Source organism: Prionailurus bengalensis, chromosome B4 (genome assembly GCF_016509475.1).
Source record: "Prionailurus bengalensis isolate Pbe53 chromosome B4, Fcat_Pben_1.1_paternal_pri, whole genome shotgun sequence".
In the NCBI taxonomy this organism is placed as follows: domain Eukaryota; kingdom Metazoa; phylum Chordata; class Mammalia; order Carnivora; family Felidae; genus Prionailurus; species Prionailurus bengalensis.
In genome coordinates, this window is record NC_057358.1 from 80471272 (window position 1) to 80492186 (window position 20915).

A 20915-nucleotide genomic window follows, 5' to 3' on the forward strand; every position below is an offset into this window, starting at 1 on the left:
ATGAGATAAACACCAGGAAACCTACCACCCAATTTATTGAATAGAATAATATACTGTGTTTTTCCCTAATCCCATCCCCGCAGCTTCTCCACTGGAGATAACCACTGTCTTGAAGTTTGTGTTTATCATTCCCTATCTGTGTCTGTCTGTCTGTCTATCTATCCATCTAAGAGAGAGCGTAAGTGGAGAAGCATGGCATAGGGGAGAAAGAGAGAATCTTAAGCAGGCTCCACGCTCAGCACAGAGCCCGACACGGGGCTTGATCCCACAACCCTGGGATCATGACCAGAGTTGAAATCAAAACTCAGACTCTCAACTTACTAAGCCACCACCCAGGAACCTCCCCCCCCCCGCCGCCCCCCCCCTTTTTTCTCAAATGTTCCACATTTGTACAGCACCTATTTCTTCATATGTAAGATAAAGCTTTGCTCTTAAACTCCCCTCCAGCTCCAAGGCTATGAGATATGATTGGGTGGGCATCAAAGTTACACACCTAGCAGAACCATATGTTTTTCAAGGGCTTTATAAAGCTACAACACTGACTCTTCTGTTGACATCTCCAATTCAACAAAAGGATATCTCAGTGGAGCTTCTAATTTCAAAATCAAAACTTCCCATCACTTTTAATTTGTACCTCTGCTAGAAAGTTCTCCTCTACAGAAAACCAACACAAGGAGCAAATAATCTGTCACCTTGTCCACTGAAAACCTAGAACCCAAGCCTGAGAATGAACTAGAAAGCAGACTTCATTTCAATGACAAGCATTTTATTTTTTTTAACGTTATTTTTGAGACAGAGAGAGACAGCATGAACGGGGGAGGGTCAGAGAGGGAGGGAGACACAGAATCCGAAACAGGCTCCAGGCTCCGAGCTGTCAGCACAGAGCCTGATGTGGGGCCCAGACCCACGGACTGTGAGATCATGACCTGAGCCGAAGTCAGGCGCTCAACTGACTGAGCCACCCAGGCGCCCCTCAATGACAAGCATTTTAATAAAAACGAAGAGGCATGGTTGGGTTAATATGAAATATTTCATACAACCTGGATTTACATCCTCCATAAAAATGTGTAATAGGTCTTCTTGTCTTCATGTTTCTTCAAAGGCTCTTCCACTATTTTAGTTTTTATATAAAACAGTCTTTAAGGTAAACACAAATGCAAATCTGCTGACCATATGGTTGTTCTCCAGGGGTACTGTCTGGCCTAGGATGCTATTTTTCCTAGCTATAGACAATCTTAACTTTTATATCTGTCTCACCAGTTACCAAGTTTATGAGTTAAGTAAGTTGGACCAGGCAGTGGAATTGCTGTGTAAAGGGCAAATGTCCTGTTCATACAAAGGTCTGCATTGGTCAGACCTCAGTACGGCTATTATAGAACGTCACCTGAGACTGTTGGTACTGGGGTAGCAGGTTAACAGTGTCCTCAGTGGCTTCTGAAGAGGCCAGGACTGTAAAGTAGGATGTGAATGTGTTCTGGACCTTAATCGTACCAGGAAGACAGTGATCAAAAGAATGAGTGGTCACTACAGTATTTTTCTCATAGAATTTTGGTGGTTTTCCTTATGCTACCCACTGAGTTGGCACAAGAAAACGTGTATTTTTAAAAATTTTTTTGTAATGTTTATTTTTTATATTTTTGAGAGAGACAGACTGTGAGTGGGGGAGGGGCAGAGAAAGAGGGAGACACAGAATCTGAAGCAGGCTCCCAACGCAGGGCCTGAACTCCCGAACTGTGAGATCATGACCTGGGCCGAAGTTGGACAGTTGACCGACTGAGCCATCCAGGCACCCCGGAAAATGCGTATTTTCTTAAAGGTCTCCTTTCCAAGGCCAGTCCTGCTTCAATCATTTAAAATATAGTATACAAATCACCTTGATTTTTATAACCTGCCTCTTTAAAAATGGTAATATAAACACAATGTTATCTCCTCAGTGTCTGCCTACTTTAAAGCTTAAAATGAACTGGGAAAAGTAACACTAAAGGACTCCAAGAATGCCAGTATAGGTATATACATTTTGTCTAAGAGATTAAAGAGGAAAAGGTACTACCATGCATTACTTGAAATTAAATCCAGATATTCTCCTTGTTTAGCTCGGGTACAGCTACCAGGAGAGCTCAGAATCATTTTTACCTCCATGTGTTTATCCCTGGTAAGAACATTTGCAAATCACAATGGCACTTCTAGAACCCCTACAGCGAAAGGCAATCTTCCAAAAAGCAAATCCTCTCCTTGGGGTAGAGTATGGAAGCCTTGGATAAGATTGAAATGCGGGCCTCAAAGGCTCTCTGGGCTAAGCTTGTGAAATACCTCTGCATTTAACCTGTAACACTTGACTTTAACTGAAATTAAGGCAGAATATTCAGCTGCTTACCTGTCCACATTCCAAAGGGAAGTCATCCTCTGAAAAAGAGGATCTCACAGAGAAGTTTCTCCTTCCCAATTCTGACAGATGTATAGACTTAGTCACTTCTTTATTCTAGTTTTTGGGAATTTCCAAAAATCTCCAGTAAACTAAATCCAGACTAGTGAATTCTAGGCCCAATAAACATCCCAAGTAGTCCCTGAAAACTCCTGGACCAGACAAATTGGCTGCTTTAATCATTAGTTTACTAAAGAAACAGCAGGCTTGTTTATTTTGTGAGCTAATGAAATTAACACAGGTAGGCATTCTCCTACAGTGAGTGGTACTCACACTCGAAAAGGTCAGATGTTTTGTGACTTTGTGATTTCTGATTCTTTTGTTGAGTTGTATTCAAGCAGTTAATTCTTTGCAATGAGACTCACACCCCTGCTTGTTCTTCCTGAAGTGGTTAGGTGTTCTGGATTACAACTACAGAATAGACAGTTTTGTTGTTATCACCCAAACAAATGAAATCAACAGGGATTTGTAATTTTCCAGTAAGACGAGTACTTTTAAAACGTTAGGTTGTGAGGTATTGGTTGATATACAAATAACCAGATTTAGTGGCATAATGGGTGTTTCTTCCCCCCTCCATACATTATCACCATCTCCAGAGGAAAAGGTTTAGTTATTCACTTAAGATCACACAGCTAGAAGCAGAAATACCTTGTACTGGGGCTTATCTTGAACCTGTTTTTTAGAGACGGCAACTAAATAAACTGCTCTGCTTCATTAGGAGAGAATCCAATGGAAAACTCATGAAAGGAGGCATTCCATAAAAGCCCACTCTCCCTTATCTGTTACCCACAAACAATGCTAGAGAGATCATTTTTGAAATTATTTGTAAGTATGCTTCATCCAAATCCTTATCTATACCACATCCTATATCCCTCTCCATGCAGACTTCAAACCAAACCAAACCTGAAAAAGCCAACCAATCGACAAAAACAAAAAAACCAAAACGCACAGATAATCCAAATAAACAAACAAAAAAAACTGGTCCGGGGAAATCATGAGGTTTCCTCTTGAGGGCCAACCAGATGCTAGGACAGCCCGAGCTTTGGGTGTTTCAGAAATTGAACTTACTCTACACAAATCCCAGGGTAGTCGGCAGGGCCATCACAAATTTAAGCTTTGAAGCTAATCAAATTTCACACACAGGTGGAAAGCCTATCTCTTCCCCACACATACATTGTTCCTCTCCATTCCAATCTTCACTCCTACATAATCTACACCTGGTTTGACACCGGGTACAATTTCCAGCTGGAATGTGGGAGAGATGAAAAGAAACCTACCCTAGGTTGGAAATATTCAGAGAGCAAGATGTTCTAAGATTTTAACCAAGAATGGGGTATTCTGCTATATAAATGCTATCAACATCTTGAGGACTCTGGATAAAAAGATGCACTGATCAAAAAAGGCCCATTCCTATAAATTCTAAAAAGAAGCTGGCCGATGTGTGTCAGAGAAGATAAATACAGTTATTTTTTTTTTCCAACCCAAGTTTCTTGCCTGCTTTAGCTGGATCCTTTAAGATAACTTTAAATAATTATGTTTCATTAATGTGGAACAGGATGTGATTTCTGATCTTGGGGCTGCAGGTACTTAATGAAACTATCAAGTTATCTATGTTGATGCTTTATTTGAAGCAGTTCTGAGTTTGAGAGTTCTTTCCTGCATCAAATGAATGAGACTCAAAGCAGGGAGGAAAAAAGAAAAAGGTACTTGTCAGTTTGAAAGTCACAGTTTATCTTTCTATAATTAGATTAGGAGAAAAAAAAATGAAGAACCCATTGGTAGCAGGAAGAAGCAAGAGTCTTCTAGGGTCTGGGATCTGCAAGGAAATGAGAGAAAAAGAAGAGATCTTAGTTCCTGTCAGTGATAAAAACACCAACTACATCTGACAACAGGCCACACAACCTGATTAAAATCTCTTGGTCAGCTGGAAGAATCTGCTATTGTTAATGGCAGAACACCAAGTACCTTCTGACCCTTAACTTTTCAGTTCCACTAAGCACACAGTAACTTGTTAATTGAATTAAAAACATTCTACACAGAGATCGATGTACACTCCTTGTGTCAACAGTTTCATGAGTGAGAAGAAAATCAGAATTGACTATCCATACAATTGACTCCTCGAGACAATTCTGAATTTCAACTAACATATTGATCTTTTTCTCTTCTCACATACTCTATCTACTCATTAGTTCAGTAATATTTTTTGAGCTGTTTACAATGCACATTAGGGGAACAAAAATTAATATATCACCTGCTTCGAGACACTTACCTAGTAAAAAGATTTGTTGATAAAAACACAATGAGATAAAAGCATAGTAAATGCAAGGTGAACTGACCCTTTTTATGTACATGTATTCAAAAAAATCTCCACCCATACTTAAGTTCCTTAAGGGAGAAAGTCCTATCTTCTATTTCTTTTTTTTATCTTTCCAAAGAAGCTACAGCATTCTACAACAGGCATTCAAAATATGATGCTTTATTTTTTATTAAGAGAATAAAAAGGTCTGTGGCTGTTTAAGGATTCTTACCTAAACTAGGATAATTTTTTTCCCTTGGTTCCTCAGAGGTTATATAGAAAAATACATTTTCAGCATGTAAGGGGTTTAACAGCAAAGAGTTAAGTCCCAAAGGAGAGGAACATCTAGTATTCAGCGTTAGAGACAGGAGCTTCTCCTAGGCTTTCATCTTAGAGTAACTTTTTTTTTTTTTTTTTTTTTTTTGGTAATCTCTACACCCAATGTGGGGCTCGAACTCGCAACTCCAAGATCAAGAGTTGCATGCTCTTCTGAGTCAGCCAGTCGCCCCTAGACCATTTTTATTAGGTAGCTATCCAGAGGAGATGAGCACCAAGCATCTTGGGAGGCGTGTCAGAGAAGGCTTCAAAGTTCGCCATTCATCCAGGTCAGCGTGTGCTTTCCTGACACACCCCAGTGCTGCTGTAGCACTTTCTCTTCTGGGGCCAAATCTAATTTTCTGGTTTCCAGATGTATTTAACCATGTGACATCAGAACCTACCAAGAAAAATGGATAGTACCTAGAAGCAACTTGTAAATATTATTGTCCGTGGCTAAAGGGTGTTTGCTTTTAGAATCTCTTTTCAGCTTCTCACTAGAAGAAACATCAGTTTTGGTACAACATGAACCCTAACTCACAGGAGATCCACCTGCTTCACTGTCCAGAGGAAGCGAATGAACTGGAAGGCATCAGGCCAATTACTCATTAAGTAAATATTCACAGAGAGCCTACACTCTGCATGACAGTGGGGATATCATCTCCTCCCTAGACTAATAATATTCCTTTTGCCAGGAGCAAGACGGCCGGGCAACCTCAACCAAAATAGCATTTGAAGCATCAAATTTGGCTCTGCCATAGGTGTACAGGGTTACCTCAAGGAAAGGCTTTCTCTGTAAAAAGATTTTGCTTCCTTCATATAGATTTTGTGAGATTCTACTAAATCAGGTATTCAGATAAGATCGACAGTGCAAGATTCTTAGAGACCCCAAACTTTTAAGTGCTCATTAAAAGGAGTGAATTTTTTGATGAGTGTTAAACTGTACAGCACAGGGAAAAATTGCAGAGCAGTGAAGCACAGCTGTCTGATTAATCTCAAGCCCATTAAAAAAGGCATGATAGATCTAGAATGCAACTTTGATAAAAAAAAAAAAGAAGAAGAAAAGAAAAAGGAAAAAGGCAATGTGTATTAACGTTAGGGAAAGCAACTTGGCATGTTAACAGAATTCTAATTTAACCAGTAAATGCCTATTCATTAGCGTGTAAAGCCATAATAGAAGCTATATACTTAAAAAACAGAGGCACACACAAAGCTTTAATTTGGTACCATAATCTGAAAGAAAATTGGACCCAAATTGCTTTATGTCCAGTTAAATCTTGCTACCATCTGAAGAGATAGTGAAATAAAACTGAAACACTTACTTGATGAGATAGATATTCAGTTACTGTGCATTTCCATCTATGGAGTAGAAATATTTCAAAATAAATACACCATGACAATTGAAACTCACTCCATTCCCTATTCTTACTAAACACAAATGACTTATTCCTGGGGTAGACTGAATTACAGTATAAAAGTAGAAGAATTCAAAATTAGTGATTGGGTTCTACTCAAACGCATGGGAAAAGAATAGTTCATTCATTACCTATCAAGCCTTCAGGCATATGATTTGGTGATCTCATTTTTTTGGAAACGGAAGTATCCAAAGGGAAATGTTTTAAAGGGAATCTTTTAGCCACCTACAAAATTAGCTCAAACAGCAGCAGAGACTGAAATCAAGGGAATGTGCATTTGGGAGCAACATTAGGAAAGTATGTATTAAATAAAAATGACAATATCTTGGGTGTGGGAATTTATCGGGGTGATATGATATGAATTCAGTACCTATTTACCCAGAACGGCCTCTGATGCCTAGGGAAGACATCGGAATACTATTCTTAATGCCAGTTCTTCTGACTTATTACTTTCATTTTCTCTCTTTCATTTCCTTTTAGGTCTCTGCAATCCATTTCGAATCCCAGTTTCCTATTGATATTATGCCTTGAATGTCAGGGATGACTTCCTCCTAGGCAAAATTAATAGCTTTTTTATTGGTCCCCAAATTTGCCCATGGTATTTGATGTCAGTGGTCACCCCAACTTGAGCACATTCTTTTGGTTTCTGCGATCCTGTACTTTCCTGTTATTAACCAGGGCCAGGGCTAGGGTGAAGAAAGCGAAGTGCTCAGATGCAAAATTCAAGGAGGCACTCACTCTCAGGGTCATGTGAGTGTAATGTGTTCACACTGAACACGTTTTTGGCTAGTCAAGACCAACTGTATTTAGCACAATGAAAAGAATAAAAGCATTTTGCCTTTATTTCACTTACTGTTTTTCCACGGCAGAACATACGGCAGAGACTTGGGAACACGCATGCCTGAAGCCAGGTTACTCTTATGTTCCATAACTATGTTGCTTGCAGGGCTGCAAAAAGAAAGACAAATTTGCCTATGCCCGCCTATCTGTATTCTCCAGGCAGGCACACACAAGACCATCAAAAATGTGTTTTTTGTAATTTGGGGGAAAACAGCAAACTACATTCTGAAATGTAAACACATTTCCATCAAAACATTCTTGCAATTAGAATGATTACTACTTCTCTGAAAAGCTCACTGTTCTGTAAAAGCATTAAGATGGGTCTGACCATTTTCATTTTCCAGAAATTGAGATAAACAGCAATGCCATCTACTGTTCGGTTGTGTGACAGGCTCATCAACTCACTCAACAAATATGAGAGATAAAATGCCAAGACAAGCAAACCAAAGGCAACACATCTCATAGGACGGAGGGAAAATTAAAACTGTACTATTAAAATTCATCTTCAAGGTCTTCTATTTTAGTGCACACACACAATAAGGTACACGTGCAACTGTTAACTTATCTTAGGAGCTAAGAAATAAAAATTGATAAGCATTCTATTTGGGGAAAAATGAAGTCTAGCATCTCATTCCTTCATTTTCTAATCCATAAATATTTTCATTTCTGAATATTTGCAATTTGGTCTTGTTTGAAGATGAAGTAGTAATGAGAAATCTTTTTTTTTAAGTTTATTTGGCGGGGAGAGAGGGAGGGAGGGAGGGAGGGAGGGAGAGAGAGAGGGAGAGAATATGAGAACGAATGAGTGAATATGCAGAAATGAGCAGGGGAGACAGAACCCCAAGCAGGCTCCACTCCCTGATCTCATGAACCATGAAATCACGACCATGACCTGAGCTGAAATGTAGAGTTGGGATGCTCAACAGACTGAACCACCCAGGCTCCCCAGTAATGAGAAATCTTATAGATTTAGATACAAATCAGTGGAAAGAAGAGATGCATTTTCTTCCCTACCCAAAGGTACTCTGGCTTATCCAGTTTCAAGTCACAAACTTTTAAGATTATTTTTCCTTAGACACTAGCTACCCAGAGTAAAACTGATCCATGTGGTGTAGCTGGAGAATTTTTTTCAAAGTGTTTAAATACCATGAACCTAGCAAAAAAAACCAAACAGACACAAGAATGTCTCGTACCACTGTCTCCCTTGCTAGGCTATAAGCTAGTATTTTTGTGTTCCCATAGTGATTAACACAAAGCATGTGACTTTTTTATGAACTGAGGAATAAAAAAGGAAAATAACTCGTCAAAACCACATCTAGACTACATTACCACCAAGTAACACCATTAAGGAACGAGATCAAATCAGGCTTTGGTGGCTTCCTTTGGTAACAGAGCACTTGGATTTTGGGAGGCAGTGCTGGGAACGAGACCATTTCATTTACCTGTTGTTGCCACAGTAGTTGGCTGTGCCCCAGACAAATGGGGTGCTGGTCTGTTCCCACAGATCTGCCAAAGAAAGCAAAACACAGTTTGTGGTGCTGTAGTTTATGCTAGTTGAATCTGTAAGGGGGGAAGTAATACACCTAAGTTTAGAGAAGCAAGTAAAAATTGATCAAGTACCCTGCCTGACACAGTAGCAGGAATTTAATTGAAGGATACAAACACAGCAACATAAATAATAATAAACGTGCCCAGTAACAACCAAACACAGATGGTACAACACAATTTATGGAAAAAAACAGATGTAAAGAAGTGCTTCTTCCAATCAAGAGGGATAGGCCGTTCCACGTGTCTGCACAGTGATACAAATGTGCTCGTTCTGGGGCCCAATAAAAATAATAAGGCATTCTGCACAACATGGTGTGCTCATAAAAAAGGAAAATCTTCCTTCTGTCTAAAGCAAATGACTTGAGAATTTAGACACTGTGAAGAAAAAGACATAGAAACACTTCACCTTTATCCCAGTCTTCATCACAAGGAGGGCACTGCCAGGTGCTCTCGGCCAGAGTCTCTTGTCCAAGGTTCCTGGTTTGGTTGACTGCAAGATAATAAAGACTCTGCTGTAAGAAGGGGACATCGCCAATTATGTTAAAAGGGGTCAATGGCCTAAAAGGTTGCAGGGTAGCCTAACGGGTCTTTGTTGCTGAAAAATGGATGCTACAAAAGCTAAACAGAGAGGTCTTATCCCTTTGCTGACAGAAGAAAGAGAAGCAGGAACAAAGACATTTATCATATTTACGGCAATAAAATGATTCTTATTTTTAGATGAATTATTGGTAAAATGGATCAGGCTGTTCAGAAGGGAAAGCAGTCTGACAAACACAACCTGACAACCTGTTACTGATGAGATAAAAAACTCAAAGGCAGAAAGGTATTATTCTTCTGAAATGATGAAAGTCAAAAATCAAGGTGACAACATAGCACAATACATAGCTAGGGCTAACCTCTAGCACTGGAACATTTTAGCTAGTCTTACCAACATCCTGCTCAATACAACTTTTATCGTCACAGCTAGAGATATGGTGGCTGATTTCGGCCCGAGGAACCTGGTGGCGAGCATTGAAGGGACAAGTAGCCAATTTGTTTGCGACATCAGGATGATTCTGCAGAACACAAATTAAGGGGTCTGTCAAAATAAGGTGGTTTATTCTATAAACGACTCCACTAATATCTCTCAATAAACTTGTGGCTTAACTATGGGAGGCAAACTCATGGTAGAAAAGTGAGAGGGAATTACTTATCACTCACACAGACTGTACAGGTGACCTCAAGATCATCAAAACATAAGCTTCTTTGTTAGGATCACAGAGACTGACAACACAGATACTGGGTCAAAAGTGGCTTATACGGAAGGACATGGTGAATTTCGGATTGGGTATTTGAGCCATCTTTCTCAGGGTCACAAGACTCTGGCAGCACAGCCTATAACGGTGGAGCTCTCTGGATGTCTTTGAAGGGTGATATTCAGGAAACGGTAACACGGAAACACACTCTTGGTCTGCATTGCAGTAGCGCCCCTATTATTGCAATGCAATAGTGCTGGAAAATAGCTGTTGGAAGGGAGCCGCAGAAGCAGCAAAGCAATGGCTTTTCAGATTAACACAGGAACGCTTATTTAAAGTAACGATCCCTGAAATGAGGCTGTGAACAATTTGACCTTTATTTTGGTTATTGTACTGAGGAAAAGCCCAAATGAGGGTCTGTTCTGCTGACCAAGTTTCTTATTTTAAAAAACAAAACAACAAAGTATTTAACATCACCCAAATCCTGTAAGCAAGTACATCAGCAGTTAAGAAATTCATTTATTATTAGAAGCAAAACACGTATCACAAATGATACTCAAAAATGTAAAAATAATGTGAAGGGGGAGGACACTAGAGAAAAACAGAGGATGAAGAAAATTGTGAGGAATTTGCGAGCATTCCAATGCAAAGATTTTTGTGGTGAAAGATTAAGAGCATCACAAGAAGAGAGTTAAAGACAGCGTCTTTTTATCGCTTGGCTTCCTTTCCCAACCTTTACCCTTGGGGCATGTTTGAGAGCCTAGGGAAGGAAGTCATTGTGGTATCTGCTGGTCCAGATTATCCAGGTTCAACTTTAAGGGATCCTTGCTCTAGAGATTCAAAAGGGGTGGAGAAATGATCACCAATGGCATTACAACCATGTCTCCAAGATTATAAGAGAAACACCCTTTAAAGGATGTTAATGCATACATGAATTGTATGCAGTTTGGATTAAATACCAAAAATGTTGTCCAAGCAAAAATCCTTGCAGACCTTTGCCCTCTGTATCTGACATCTGTATTCTAAAAATCCTTTCTAAGTGCCTCAATTAGTATACCAGCATTAAAGTAGTTTACATCAGCTAAGACCAGAGAAAAAAACTCAGACGACTTCTTCCCCCCCCCCCCCCAACTCCAAAGACGCTTACTGTTTAAACTTGGAGAAATGATTATTTTTAGGAATCTTTTCTTAGGCTAACCTCTAGCTGTTCAACTTCTCTAACATTGCTAAACACACAAACAAAAAAATAAAAAATAAGTGTATTATGGCACTCAGTCCTTATCAGGACAATGACCACATCAAATTTACAAGCGAAGAGGGATTTCTCGTTGCTAGCAAAAATTAGTGTTTCCTCTGTTTTACAAAGAGTGAAAAGAGCATATAAAGGGTGTTTTGTCACTAGTTAAGGGGGAAAAAAATGAAAACAAGAAAAAATTTATGTACTCAAGAAATAAATTCCTTTCTATAAATGTTGGTAGTTAGAGTCCTAAAACAATTCTGGCTTTAAGTTAAAACACTTTTGTTAAAATTATACGGTTATTTACAAAATCTGGTCTCTTAAAAGAACTCAGGAGGTCATTACAAGGCAAATAATGCAAACAATATCTTACCTTTCTGCACTTGATAAGATGATAAGGAAACCTGCAGGCCCTGATCTGGTGGTTTTTATCATAGGGGCATTGTAATAGCTTTTCAGGGTCCAGGGAATCGACTAAAAGAGAGAAAGGTAGGATAAACATAAACCCAACCAGACTTTGTACAACTCCAGTATTCCAGACACACTGGATTTTTCAACAGAATCTTTAACAATAGAACAAGACAGTCTAATGACAACTTGGCATTTTAAAAAAAGGGTGACTAAACATTTAAACACGAAAATGTAACTCTGAGAAGATAAAACTGTATTAACCACCAAATCTTGGGAAGTCTAGCAAAACAAGCTATCAGGATATTGATAAGATAGGATCTTATTAGTTCACATTTGGTTGTACATAAATTTGTTTTATACGAAGAGTAACAATGAAAACAACAATAATGTTAAATGAAATGACAGCCTCTTCTCCCTTCTAGATGTGCTAATTCAGGGTCATTCTTACCTCTAGCTAGCCAAACCAAAGCCTCCCAACCAGTATGCTAAAGGTCAGAATGGATGGCGTGCCAATATATTGATGGGGGATTCTTCTGCACGTGTGCCCTCTATCCCCCATCAGTCAGTTCTAGGGCAAATTGAGGGTAGTTAATACCCTTTGCCAGCATTCCTGCCTATTTACTAGTATGCCAGGTCGTGAAAATAGTTCATAAGCACTGCTCTAGATCTAGATTTCTTTTTCGTTTGTTTTGACTACTATTTTTTTTTAAATTTTTTTAAACGTTTATTTATTTTTGAGACAGAGAGAGACACAGCATGAACGGGGGAGGGACAGAGAGAGAGGGAGACACAGAATCGGAAGCAGGCTTCAGGCTCCGAGCTATCAGCCCAGAGCCCGACGCGGGGCTCGAACTCGCGGACCGCGAGATCGCGACCTGAGCTGAAGTCAGATGCTTAACCGACTGAGCCACCCAGGCGCCCCTGTTTTGACTACTATTAAGTAGTTCCTGATCTTGGTTGCTGCAGACACCTCTCAAATGAAAACAATACCTTTATCAGACAGGTGGTTTTACCTTTTTATTTATTTTTTTTATTTATCTTGAGAGAGAGAGAGAGAATATGCCTGTATGTGTGCGCACATGTGCGGGAGAAGACAGAGAGGGAGAGAGAACCCCAAGCAGGCTTTGGGTTGTCAGTGAGGACCCAACGCAGTGTGAGATCATGACCTGAGCCAAAACCAAGGGTTGGACATTCAAACAACTGAGCCACCCAGGCACCCTGGTGGTTTTACTTTTCATAGTTTGGAACACAGGTGAGGAAAACCCAGAATTCTCTAATCTAGTGATTATCAAGTTAGATAAAAAAAAAAAAAAGCTACAAAAACAGAACCTCCTAAGTTTAAGACAATTGCAGACATATGTGAAAGAAACCCCCTAACCTAGATCATGCTATTTAAAACTACCCTTAGAAGACTATACTTTTGGGGTGCCTGGGTGGCACAGTCAGTTAACCATCTGACTTCAGCTCAGGTCATGATCTTGCAGTTCGTGATTCGAGCCCCATGTTGGGCTCTGTGCTGACAGCTGAGAGCCTGAGGCCTGCTTCGGATTTTGTGTCTCCCTCTCTCTTTACCCTTTGCCCGCTCTCTCTCTCTCTCGCGCGCGCGCACACACACACACACACACACACACACCCTCTCTCTCTCTCTCTCAAAGATAAATAAACTTTTTTTTTTAAAAGAAGAGTATACTTTCAGGAATAACCTCTATAGTTACGAAAGAAGTTTCTCTAAATGGATAATGCTACCTGTAGACTTCACATGATGCCCAAGCTGAGCCCCCAATTCTAACAAGCTTGGTTAAGAAAGGAAAATTAAATGGCTAAGCACATTCTGAGTATATTATGAGGACAAGAGGCAACCTAATAAAATGCTGTTGCCATCACTGAAGGCAATGATAAAAGTGAAATCATGTAAACAATTCACATTTGATAAGCAGCTTATAAACCAGGAGACTGCTCTGAAAATCAGAGGTCAGTGGGGAATTGAAACAGGCAGTTTCACTGGAAGAGTGGTAAACATGGAACAGACTGCTAGCCATGATCGTGATGCAAATGAGCCAGAAAGGTGACTTGAAGGACGGAAAGAATAGGCAGGAAAAGTATTAGAGGACGGGCAGGCTTGTTACGCCAACCGGGCTCATCCTGACCAGCAATCTTTTCATATTTCTGAAGCTTCAAGACACCCAGGGAGAGTTTACAGATAGAATTCTTATTAGTTTCTCTTCATTTAATCCATTCCATCATGAGCACATGTCGGGCCATGTCAGCAGCTGACTGACTGGACACACCTTATGACTCGTACACATTATACTGCCCGTACAGTGCCATGCATCAGAGCTGATAATGATGGCTTCCTACCATTAACACTTTACTTCCTGACCTCTGGTAACTTAGGTCAGCTCTCAACTGGTTTCTAGATTTGAAAAATTTTGTTTTACTTCTAAGTAAAAAAATTTTCATGGTGATACACAGATACACAGCATAAAATTTGCCATCTTAACCATTTGTAAGTCTATAGTCCGGTAGTGTTAGGTATATTCACATTGTTGTGCAACCAGTTTCCAGAATTTTTTGCCTAGCAGAACTGAAACGCTATACCCATCAAGCAATTCAGAACCAAAATGCTATCCCCATCAAGCAACAATTCCCCATTCTCTCCTCTCCCCAATCCCTAGCAACCAGTAATCCTGCTTCTTGTTTATAGGAGTTTGACTATTCTAGATACTTTATATAAGTAAAAGCAGAGAGTAGCCTTGTTTAAAATTTTTTATTTTATTAAAAAAAATTTTTTTAATGTTTTAATTTATTTTTGAGGGACAGAGCGTGAGCAGGGGAGGGGCAGAGAGAGGGGAAAAGACAGAATCTGAAGCAGGCTCCAGGCTCTGAGCTGTCAGCACAGAGCCCTATGCGGGGCCCAAACCCATGAACAGGGAGATCATGACCTGAGCAGAAGTCAGACGTTTAACAGACTGAGCCATCCAGTCGCCCCTAGGGTAGTCTTTTTTTGACAGGCTTATTTCATTTGGCATAATGTCCTCAAGGTTCATCCATATAGTAGTATGTGACAGGATTTCCTGCACCTATTTTGCTATTTGCTTTTTTTTTTAAAGTTTTTATTTACATTTTTAAATAATCTCTACCCCCAATGTAGGGCTTGAACTCACAACCCTGAGATCAAGAGGTGCATGCTCTTCCAACTGAGCCAGCCAGATGCTCTGACCCCCTGCCCCCTTTTTTTAAAACTTAATATATCCTGGAGCTCCTTCTATGTCAGTGCATACAAAGAATATTCAAACAAACAAACAAACAAAAAACAAACAACCAAACCGTAACAGGAATATTTTAGTGTTGCATATGGATGTGCCATAGATTTTTAATCAGTTTTTTCTTTTTTTTTTTTTTCAACGTTTATTTATTTTTGGGACAGAGAGACACAGAGCATGAACGGGGGAGGGGCAGAGAGAGAGGGAGACACAGAATCGGAAACAGGCTCCAGGCTCCGAGCCATCAGCCCAGAGCCTGACACGGGGCTTGAACTCACGGACCGCGAGATCGTGACCTGGCTGAAGTCGGACGCTTAACCGACTGCGCCACCCAGGCGCCCCAATCAGTTTTTTTTTAACACTATTTTTTTTTTAACGTTTTTTTTAAATTTATTTTTGAGACAGAGAGAGACAGAGCATGAACGGGGGAGGGGCAGAGAGAGAGGGAGACACAGAATCGGAAGCAGGCTCCAGGCTCTGAGCCATCAGCCCAGAGCCCGACGCGGGGCTCGAACTCACGGACCGCGAGATCGTGACCTGGCTGAAGTCCGACGCTTAACCGACTGCGCCACCCAGGCGCCCCCCCCAATCAGTTTTTATACAGATGGACATTTAGGTTGTTTCCACTTTTTTGTTATTATATATAATGTTGTGACTAACAATCTGGTATACACTTCTTTGTGTACCGTATGAGCATTTCTCTTGGACAGATACCTAAGAGTGCGGCATTGAGATACAGGTGTATTTAAAGTCATAAATACCTGTAATAAATACTATCAAACTGCTCAGCAAAAACTCTGTCTGGCTTTTTGGGAATATAACTTAATTTGGAAAACAGAGTAGGCCCTGTAGATAAGCTGCCTCTAAAAGCACAGACTCAGATGTTCCTTACCCTTGGGTAGGGCCTGGAACCCACGGTGAGAAAAAATGGAGGAAACTTCATAGAAATCAGGACTAGACCCAACAAAAGTATCAATAGCTAAGAGGTACAGCTCCCAAGCAGAAACTGGAAATCTTCTGGAATCTATCAAATTATTTTTTTTAAGTTTATTTATTTTTGAGAGAGAAAGAGCATGTGTGTGCACGCGTGTGTGCACGCGTGAGCGCACGTGCTCGCATGTAAGTGGGGAAGGGGCAGAGAGACAGGGGGAGAGAGAGAATCTCAGGCAGGCTCTGTACCCTCAGCATCAGCAAAGGGCTTGATCCCAGGAACAATGAGGTCATGACCTGAGACAAACTAAGAGTCAGACATTTAACCAACTGAGCCACCCGGGGGCCCCACAACCTATCAGATTAAGGTTAAAATTTAAGGTTGAGAAGGTCAAGTATATTCTAAAGCAGGCCTTCTCAAACTTTAACATAATCCCTAGGTGTTAAATCACTTGGGGACTGTGTTAAAATGCAGATTCTGATTCAGTAGGTCTGGGATGGTGTCCTGACACTGTGCATTTCTAACATACTCCCAAGTGATATTTTTCTAAGCAAAATAGAAACATACGGCTGAAAAAAGTAAAGAATGAGAGACATAAAGGGGAGTTGTTGCTTTCTAATTTAATAGAGTAGTAAGCTTCCAAGAACAAATAAATATTTATCTGCCTATCTTACATGGAATTCCAGGCTTAAATTATAATATTTTAAGAAAAATTAAGGGAGTAGGGGAGGGAGCCCTACGGAAGACCAAAGAGAATCAGCTTTCTAGATCAGGGATTCTCAAAGTGTGGTCCTCTGATAAGCAGCCTCACCTGAAATCATGTCAGAACTGCAAATTCTTGGGTCCCAGACCTTCTGAATGAGAAATTGTGGGATTGAGTCCAGCAATCTGAGTTTTAACAAGCTCCCTGGGTGATTCTGCTGCATGCTCAAAAGTCTGAAAACCTCTGATGTAGATACTTAATAAAGACCACTTCCATGTAGTTTCTATAGATCGGTAATAAAGATTCTACTGGACTCTTCCTTGAAGGTAAAATGGAACGAAAATATCCTTTCGTTGGAACTTACTCTAAAGACATTCTGAACGAGACAGCAAAGTAAGAAACAAAGCAGGCCCCGCTGACAAGTTTCATCCATTCACTGATGCAGAGGTTCTTTAAACTTGGTTAGGACCTGGGGCGCCTGGGTGGCGCAGTCAGTTAAGCGTCCGACTTCAGCCAGGTCACGATCTCGCGGTCCGTGAGTTTGAGCCCCGCGTCGGGCTCTGGGCTGATGGCTCAGAGCCTGGAGCCTGTTTCCGATTCTGTGTCTCCCTCTCTCTCTGCCCCTCCCCCATTCATGCTCTGTCTCTCTCTGTCCCCCAAAAAATAAATAAACGTTGAAAAAAAAAAATTAAACTTGGTTAGGACCTAGAAACCATAGTGCCTTATGGTATCAAGTATGGCATGACACATGAAAAACATAGGACTCTGTCCCTTACTACGCGACCTTGGGAAAGTCAGTTAACCCAGGTTCTATTTTCTCGTAGGTAAAATCTGAACGTTTAAATGAAATGATTTTTCAGGTTTCTTTTGTTTTTACGTTTGTATGATTCTAGGTGCTCACTCCCTTTTGACTTCTTGGGCCATCTAAGGTGCCTGGGTCACTTAAGAATTAAGAATTCTTCCTAGGATGTCTTTAAATCCTAAAAATTCAACGTACGTCAACATGATTATGTAAAAATATTATTCCTCAAAATAGAAAGAAAACAGGGGTTACTAGCCCCTTGTACTTAATAGGAGCAATTGAAGTCCTGAGAAATTAAAATGCTTCATTTAATAAAAATATAGTTTAACACAGCTGTCCCAACTGTAGCCTTTTCAAAGCTTGATAAATTTCAAGTGTCTTATTTCAACTTTGGGTATTTCTCTACTACCTACCACATAGACATCTTCAGCAGTTTAGGGAGAAATGTGAATTCTTCCCAACACACTAAAAGTCTTGTCAGACATAAAACTATATGTAAAGAATTTAACTTATTTTCTAAAAGCAACAAGAAGTACATACTGTAAGTTTCTTCCATGTTGGAAATGAAGGAGCTGAATCCAAGTGCTGAGGGGGGAAAAAAAAAGCAGTGGTTCAGGTAACCAGAAATAAATATGTACCAAAGGAAGTCCCAAAAAGGGGAGTCGAACTGGAATTGAAGCTACCCAAGTTCAATATAAGAAAGCCTGACTGTCCTGTTCCCCCAAATATTTACCCTCCTTTAAAGCATTCTTTACTACTTTGAAGCATTTTAACATGCTTGCCTAACACACGCTCTTGGAATAAATTCTAGGGCTCACAGACAGTTAAGAAAAACCAAATATGACTACTAATTTAAACTGTATTCAGGTGATAAGGCAGTCTACTTTAAGTACACACTTAATGGATCCAATAAGCCCAGAGCCATTCTAGCTTATTATTTCTGTGACTTTTCCTAAGCAGGACTGCAAAGTGCCACACTTATGCCAGTGATGTTTCACCTCCCTTCCCCCCTGCCAATCTCCTATGCTAAAATGGATACACTTGGTTAAGTGCCTCCAGTTAGAACTCATTTCCTGTACCACTGAGGGAAAACTTTTGAATGTTAGGACTTAAAAACTGTTCATTTTATGGATAACACAGTAACAAAAGTACAACTCTCCACCAGAAATGCAGACGATTAAAGGATAGGAAATAGTTCTGTAGTTTGGATCCTCTTTTACTGAAGATCTCCCCCTATTTAGCATTGTGATTAAACAAACATCATTATGGGGAAGAACTAAATTTATATAAAGCCATTCTCATAGGAAACTCCTCAAAATTGGCTAGATTTACGGCTATTGTCTCTAGAGCAAGCTCTGCTTTGGCCCTTCATACAATTCTACACCCCTTCCCCCCATTCTATGACATAAGCAGCCTTGGAATCTATGATAGGAAACACAAGTGATCAGCTGGAACTCTAGTTTAGAAATTTGCTGTGGAGCCCATTTCTTAATGACAACTGTTAGTGAAAATGTTGTAAAAAATATTGTTCATATCTGGATTTAGAAATCCCGATCTGCCTTTTGACAAGTTTTACTTATACGTACTTTACACTTTCTCAATAAAAAATAAGAGGTTTGGAAGGAAGAACCAAGTATTAGGTTCCTTGATTTTTAAGCCACCGTAAACTTTGGGGGCAGAACGCCTAATTACAGTAGACTAAGGGCCCTGGAATCCATAGCTTCATCATTCAGCCGTGTCCACTGAAGTATCTTCCGTAACGAACTGTTAACAGGCGATTCTTTACCTTTTCCCTAGTACTAGACCACGGTGAAATGGACAAATTACGTGAAGCAGTCAAGTTTGGGGGGCTGGATGTAGTCTGAAGCAACCGGTTAAACTCTTAACAGAGATGGGGTCTCAGTAAAACTATCGTTTTTCTTCCTTTAAACGAAACAATCAGAGTAGATTTAAGCAAGGAGACTAAACTCGAGAGGGTGGGTGGGGGGGGGAAGGTGGTTAACTTAAAAAAATGGAGACAAAAGAGGTAGAGGCCCTCGGGGTGCGCAGTCACAACAGCAGCGCCGGGAACCCACAGTCCCAAGGCTACGGGAGGAAAAAGGAAGATATTAGAGGGCGAAGGTGTCCCAGCACACTAAAGGGGAGGTGTTCGGCGGCCCCAAGCCAGATGGGCCTCGCCTTCCCTACCTGGTCGAGACACGCTCTCCCCACAGTGGCTTTCTCCCCACCTCCGCGCCCCAGCAACGCTCGTTTCCGGCCCCTGACGTTGGAGGGTGGGGCCCCTACTTCCTGTGACGCTGGCCTCTGCTCCGCGGGAGCGTGGGCTGCGTGGACCCTCCTTTCCCTCGCCGTGGGCCCCGCCTTGGCCCCTTCCTGCTCTTCAGGTTCCCCCGCCTCGCGCCATTCTCCTTTTTTAGCCCATCCTCCTGGGGGTCTCCGGAACTGTAGTGGCCTTGCGTGGGTGGAACCCGCCCTGCCTTCCTCGGGGTTCGTGGCGGCCATCTTAGGAAGGCGAATGTGCGCTCGAAGCGGGAATGAGACTGGTTAGGGCCGGCTGCTGGTGGGAAGGAAGCCTTGTTGGTGTAAGTTATCCAGGTGGAGGTGTAATTTGGATTTTGCGGGGCGGGAAGAGGGAAATCGTAAAGGAGACAAGCCTACAGAAGAGCCTAAACAAACAAAACACCAAGGACAGGAATCTAGTTGTTTTTGTTTAGCAAGCGTTGTAGAATCTTAAAATTCAGAAGTCAATAATAGTAGGTAAGAATGCTTGGGAGGGAGGATGACCTCGTTGGGTTAAAGGGAGTTTTAGAGTTGAGGGGAGAGCTCAATGAAAAGAGTTGGAGAGGTGAAGGGAGCCAGAAAGCTATAACTCGATAATGGAAACCCAAACATAGATTTGTTAGCCCTGTTGTGGAAACTGTGATACACACACACACACACGCACGCACGCAGTACTTGTCCCTGAAGTGCTTAGGAAAACAGGCCTAGAGTGGATGAAAGGCAAAATAGCAGTATAACAGATGTCAAAAATATGGTCAGGACTGGAAATTTACATTAGGAAGAAATCACTGAGGCCCAAAGTGAGCTGGGAAGGCTTTATGGAAAAAAGGGACTTGTGGTCTTTGAAGGTTAGACAGGAAAAAAGGAAGATGTTGACATCTGTTATGGTAGATCTGGTGATACTATTTTTCAAAACCAAGAAGTAAAAATATGATATGACAAAAATTTTTGTACTGTCCAAAGTATAGGAGGCAGTATGAGAGATCAGTCTGAGTACTGAAATATTGGGATTTTTGAAACCTATCAGTGACTAATAGTGCCTAAATGTGACTTAGGAGAACTTATCCTGATAGCATGAACTGAATGTGGCTTCAGTGAAAAGGATCACAGATGGGACATTTTATTTTTCCGAGAATACTCCGTAAACATAATTTGTTACCTGTTGTTGGGTTTTTTTTTTTTTTTTTTTTTTTTTTTTTTTTTTTAAGATTATCAGC

General features: G+C 40.7%; 1 protein-coding gene across 2 annotated transcripts; it reads right to left on the reverse strand.

The window, feature by feature from the left end:
* Positions 1–4132: 4132 nt before the first annotated feature.
* Positions 4133–19787, reverse strand: GTSF1 (gametocyte specific factor 1). Of its 2 annotated transcripts, none has more exons than XM_043564206.1 (9): positions 19606–19787; positions 17959–18003; positions 11682–11782; positions 9765–9891; positions 9243–9326; positions 8731–8794; positions 7302–7396; positions 6356–6392; positions 4133–4238 (listed from the first exon to the last, which is right to left on the reverse strand). In XM_043564206.1, the coding sequence occupies exons 2-8, from the start codon at positions 17972–17974 to the stop codon at positions 6376–6378; spliced, it is 504 nt and encodes a 167-aa protein (XP_043420141.1). In that variant the 5' UTR covers positions 17975–18003; positions 19606–19787; the 3' UTR covers positions 4133–4238; positions 6356–6375. The 2 variants fall into 2 exon arrangements, with proteins under 2 accessions (XP_043420141.1, XP_043420140.1); XM_043564205.1 differs by lacking the exon at positions 19606–19787 and adding an exon at positions 18581–18698.
* Between the last annotated feature and the right edge of the window lie 1128 nt (positions 19788–20915).

Excerpts from the sequence above, each read along its gene's own strand:
- GTSF1 (XM_043564205.1), bottom strand. The coding sequence starts at position 18,662 with ATGCTAAATAGGGGGAGATCTTCAGTAAAAGAGGATCCAAACTACAGA. Across the intron at positions 18,004-18,580 it reads TTTAATCGTCTGCATTTCTG|CACTTGGATTCAGCTCCTTC; the intron begins GTGGAGAGTTGT and ends TTCCCCCCTCAG. Across the intron at positions 11,783-17,958 it reads CAACATGGAAGAAACTTACA|TCGATTCCCTGGACCCTGAA; the intron begins GTATGTACTTCT and ends TCTCTCTTTTAG.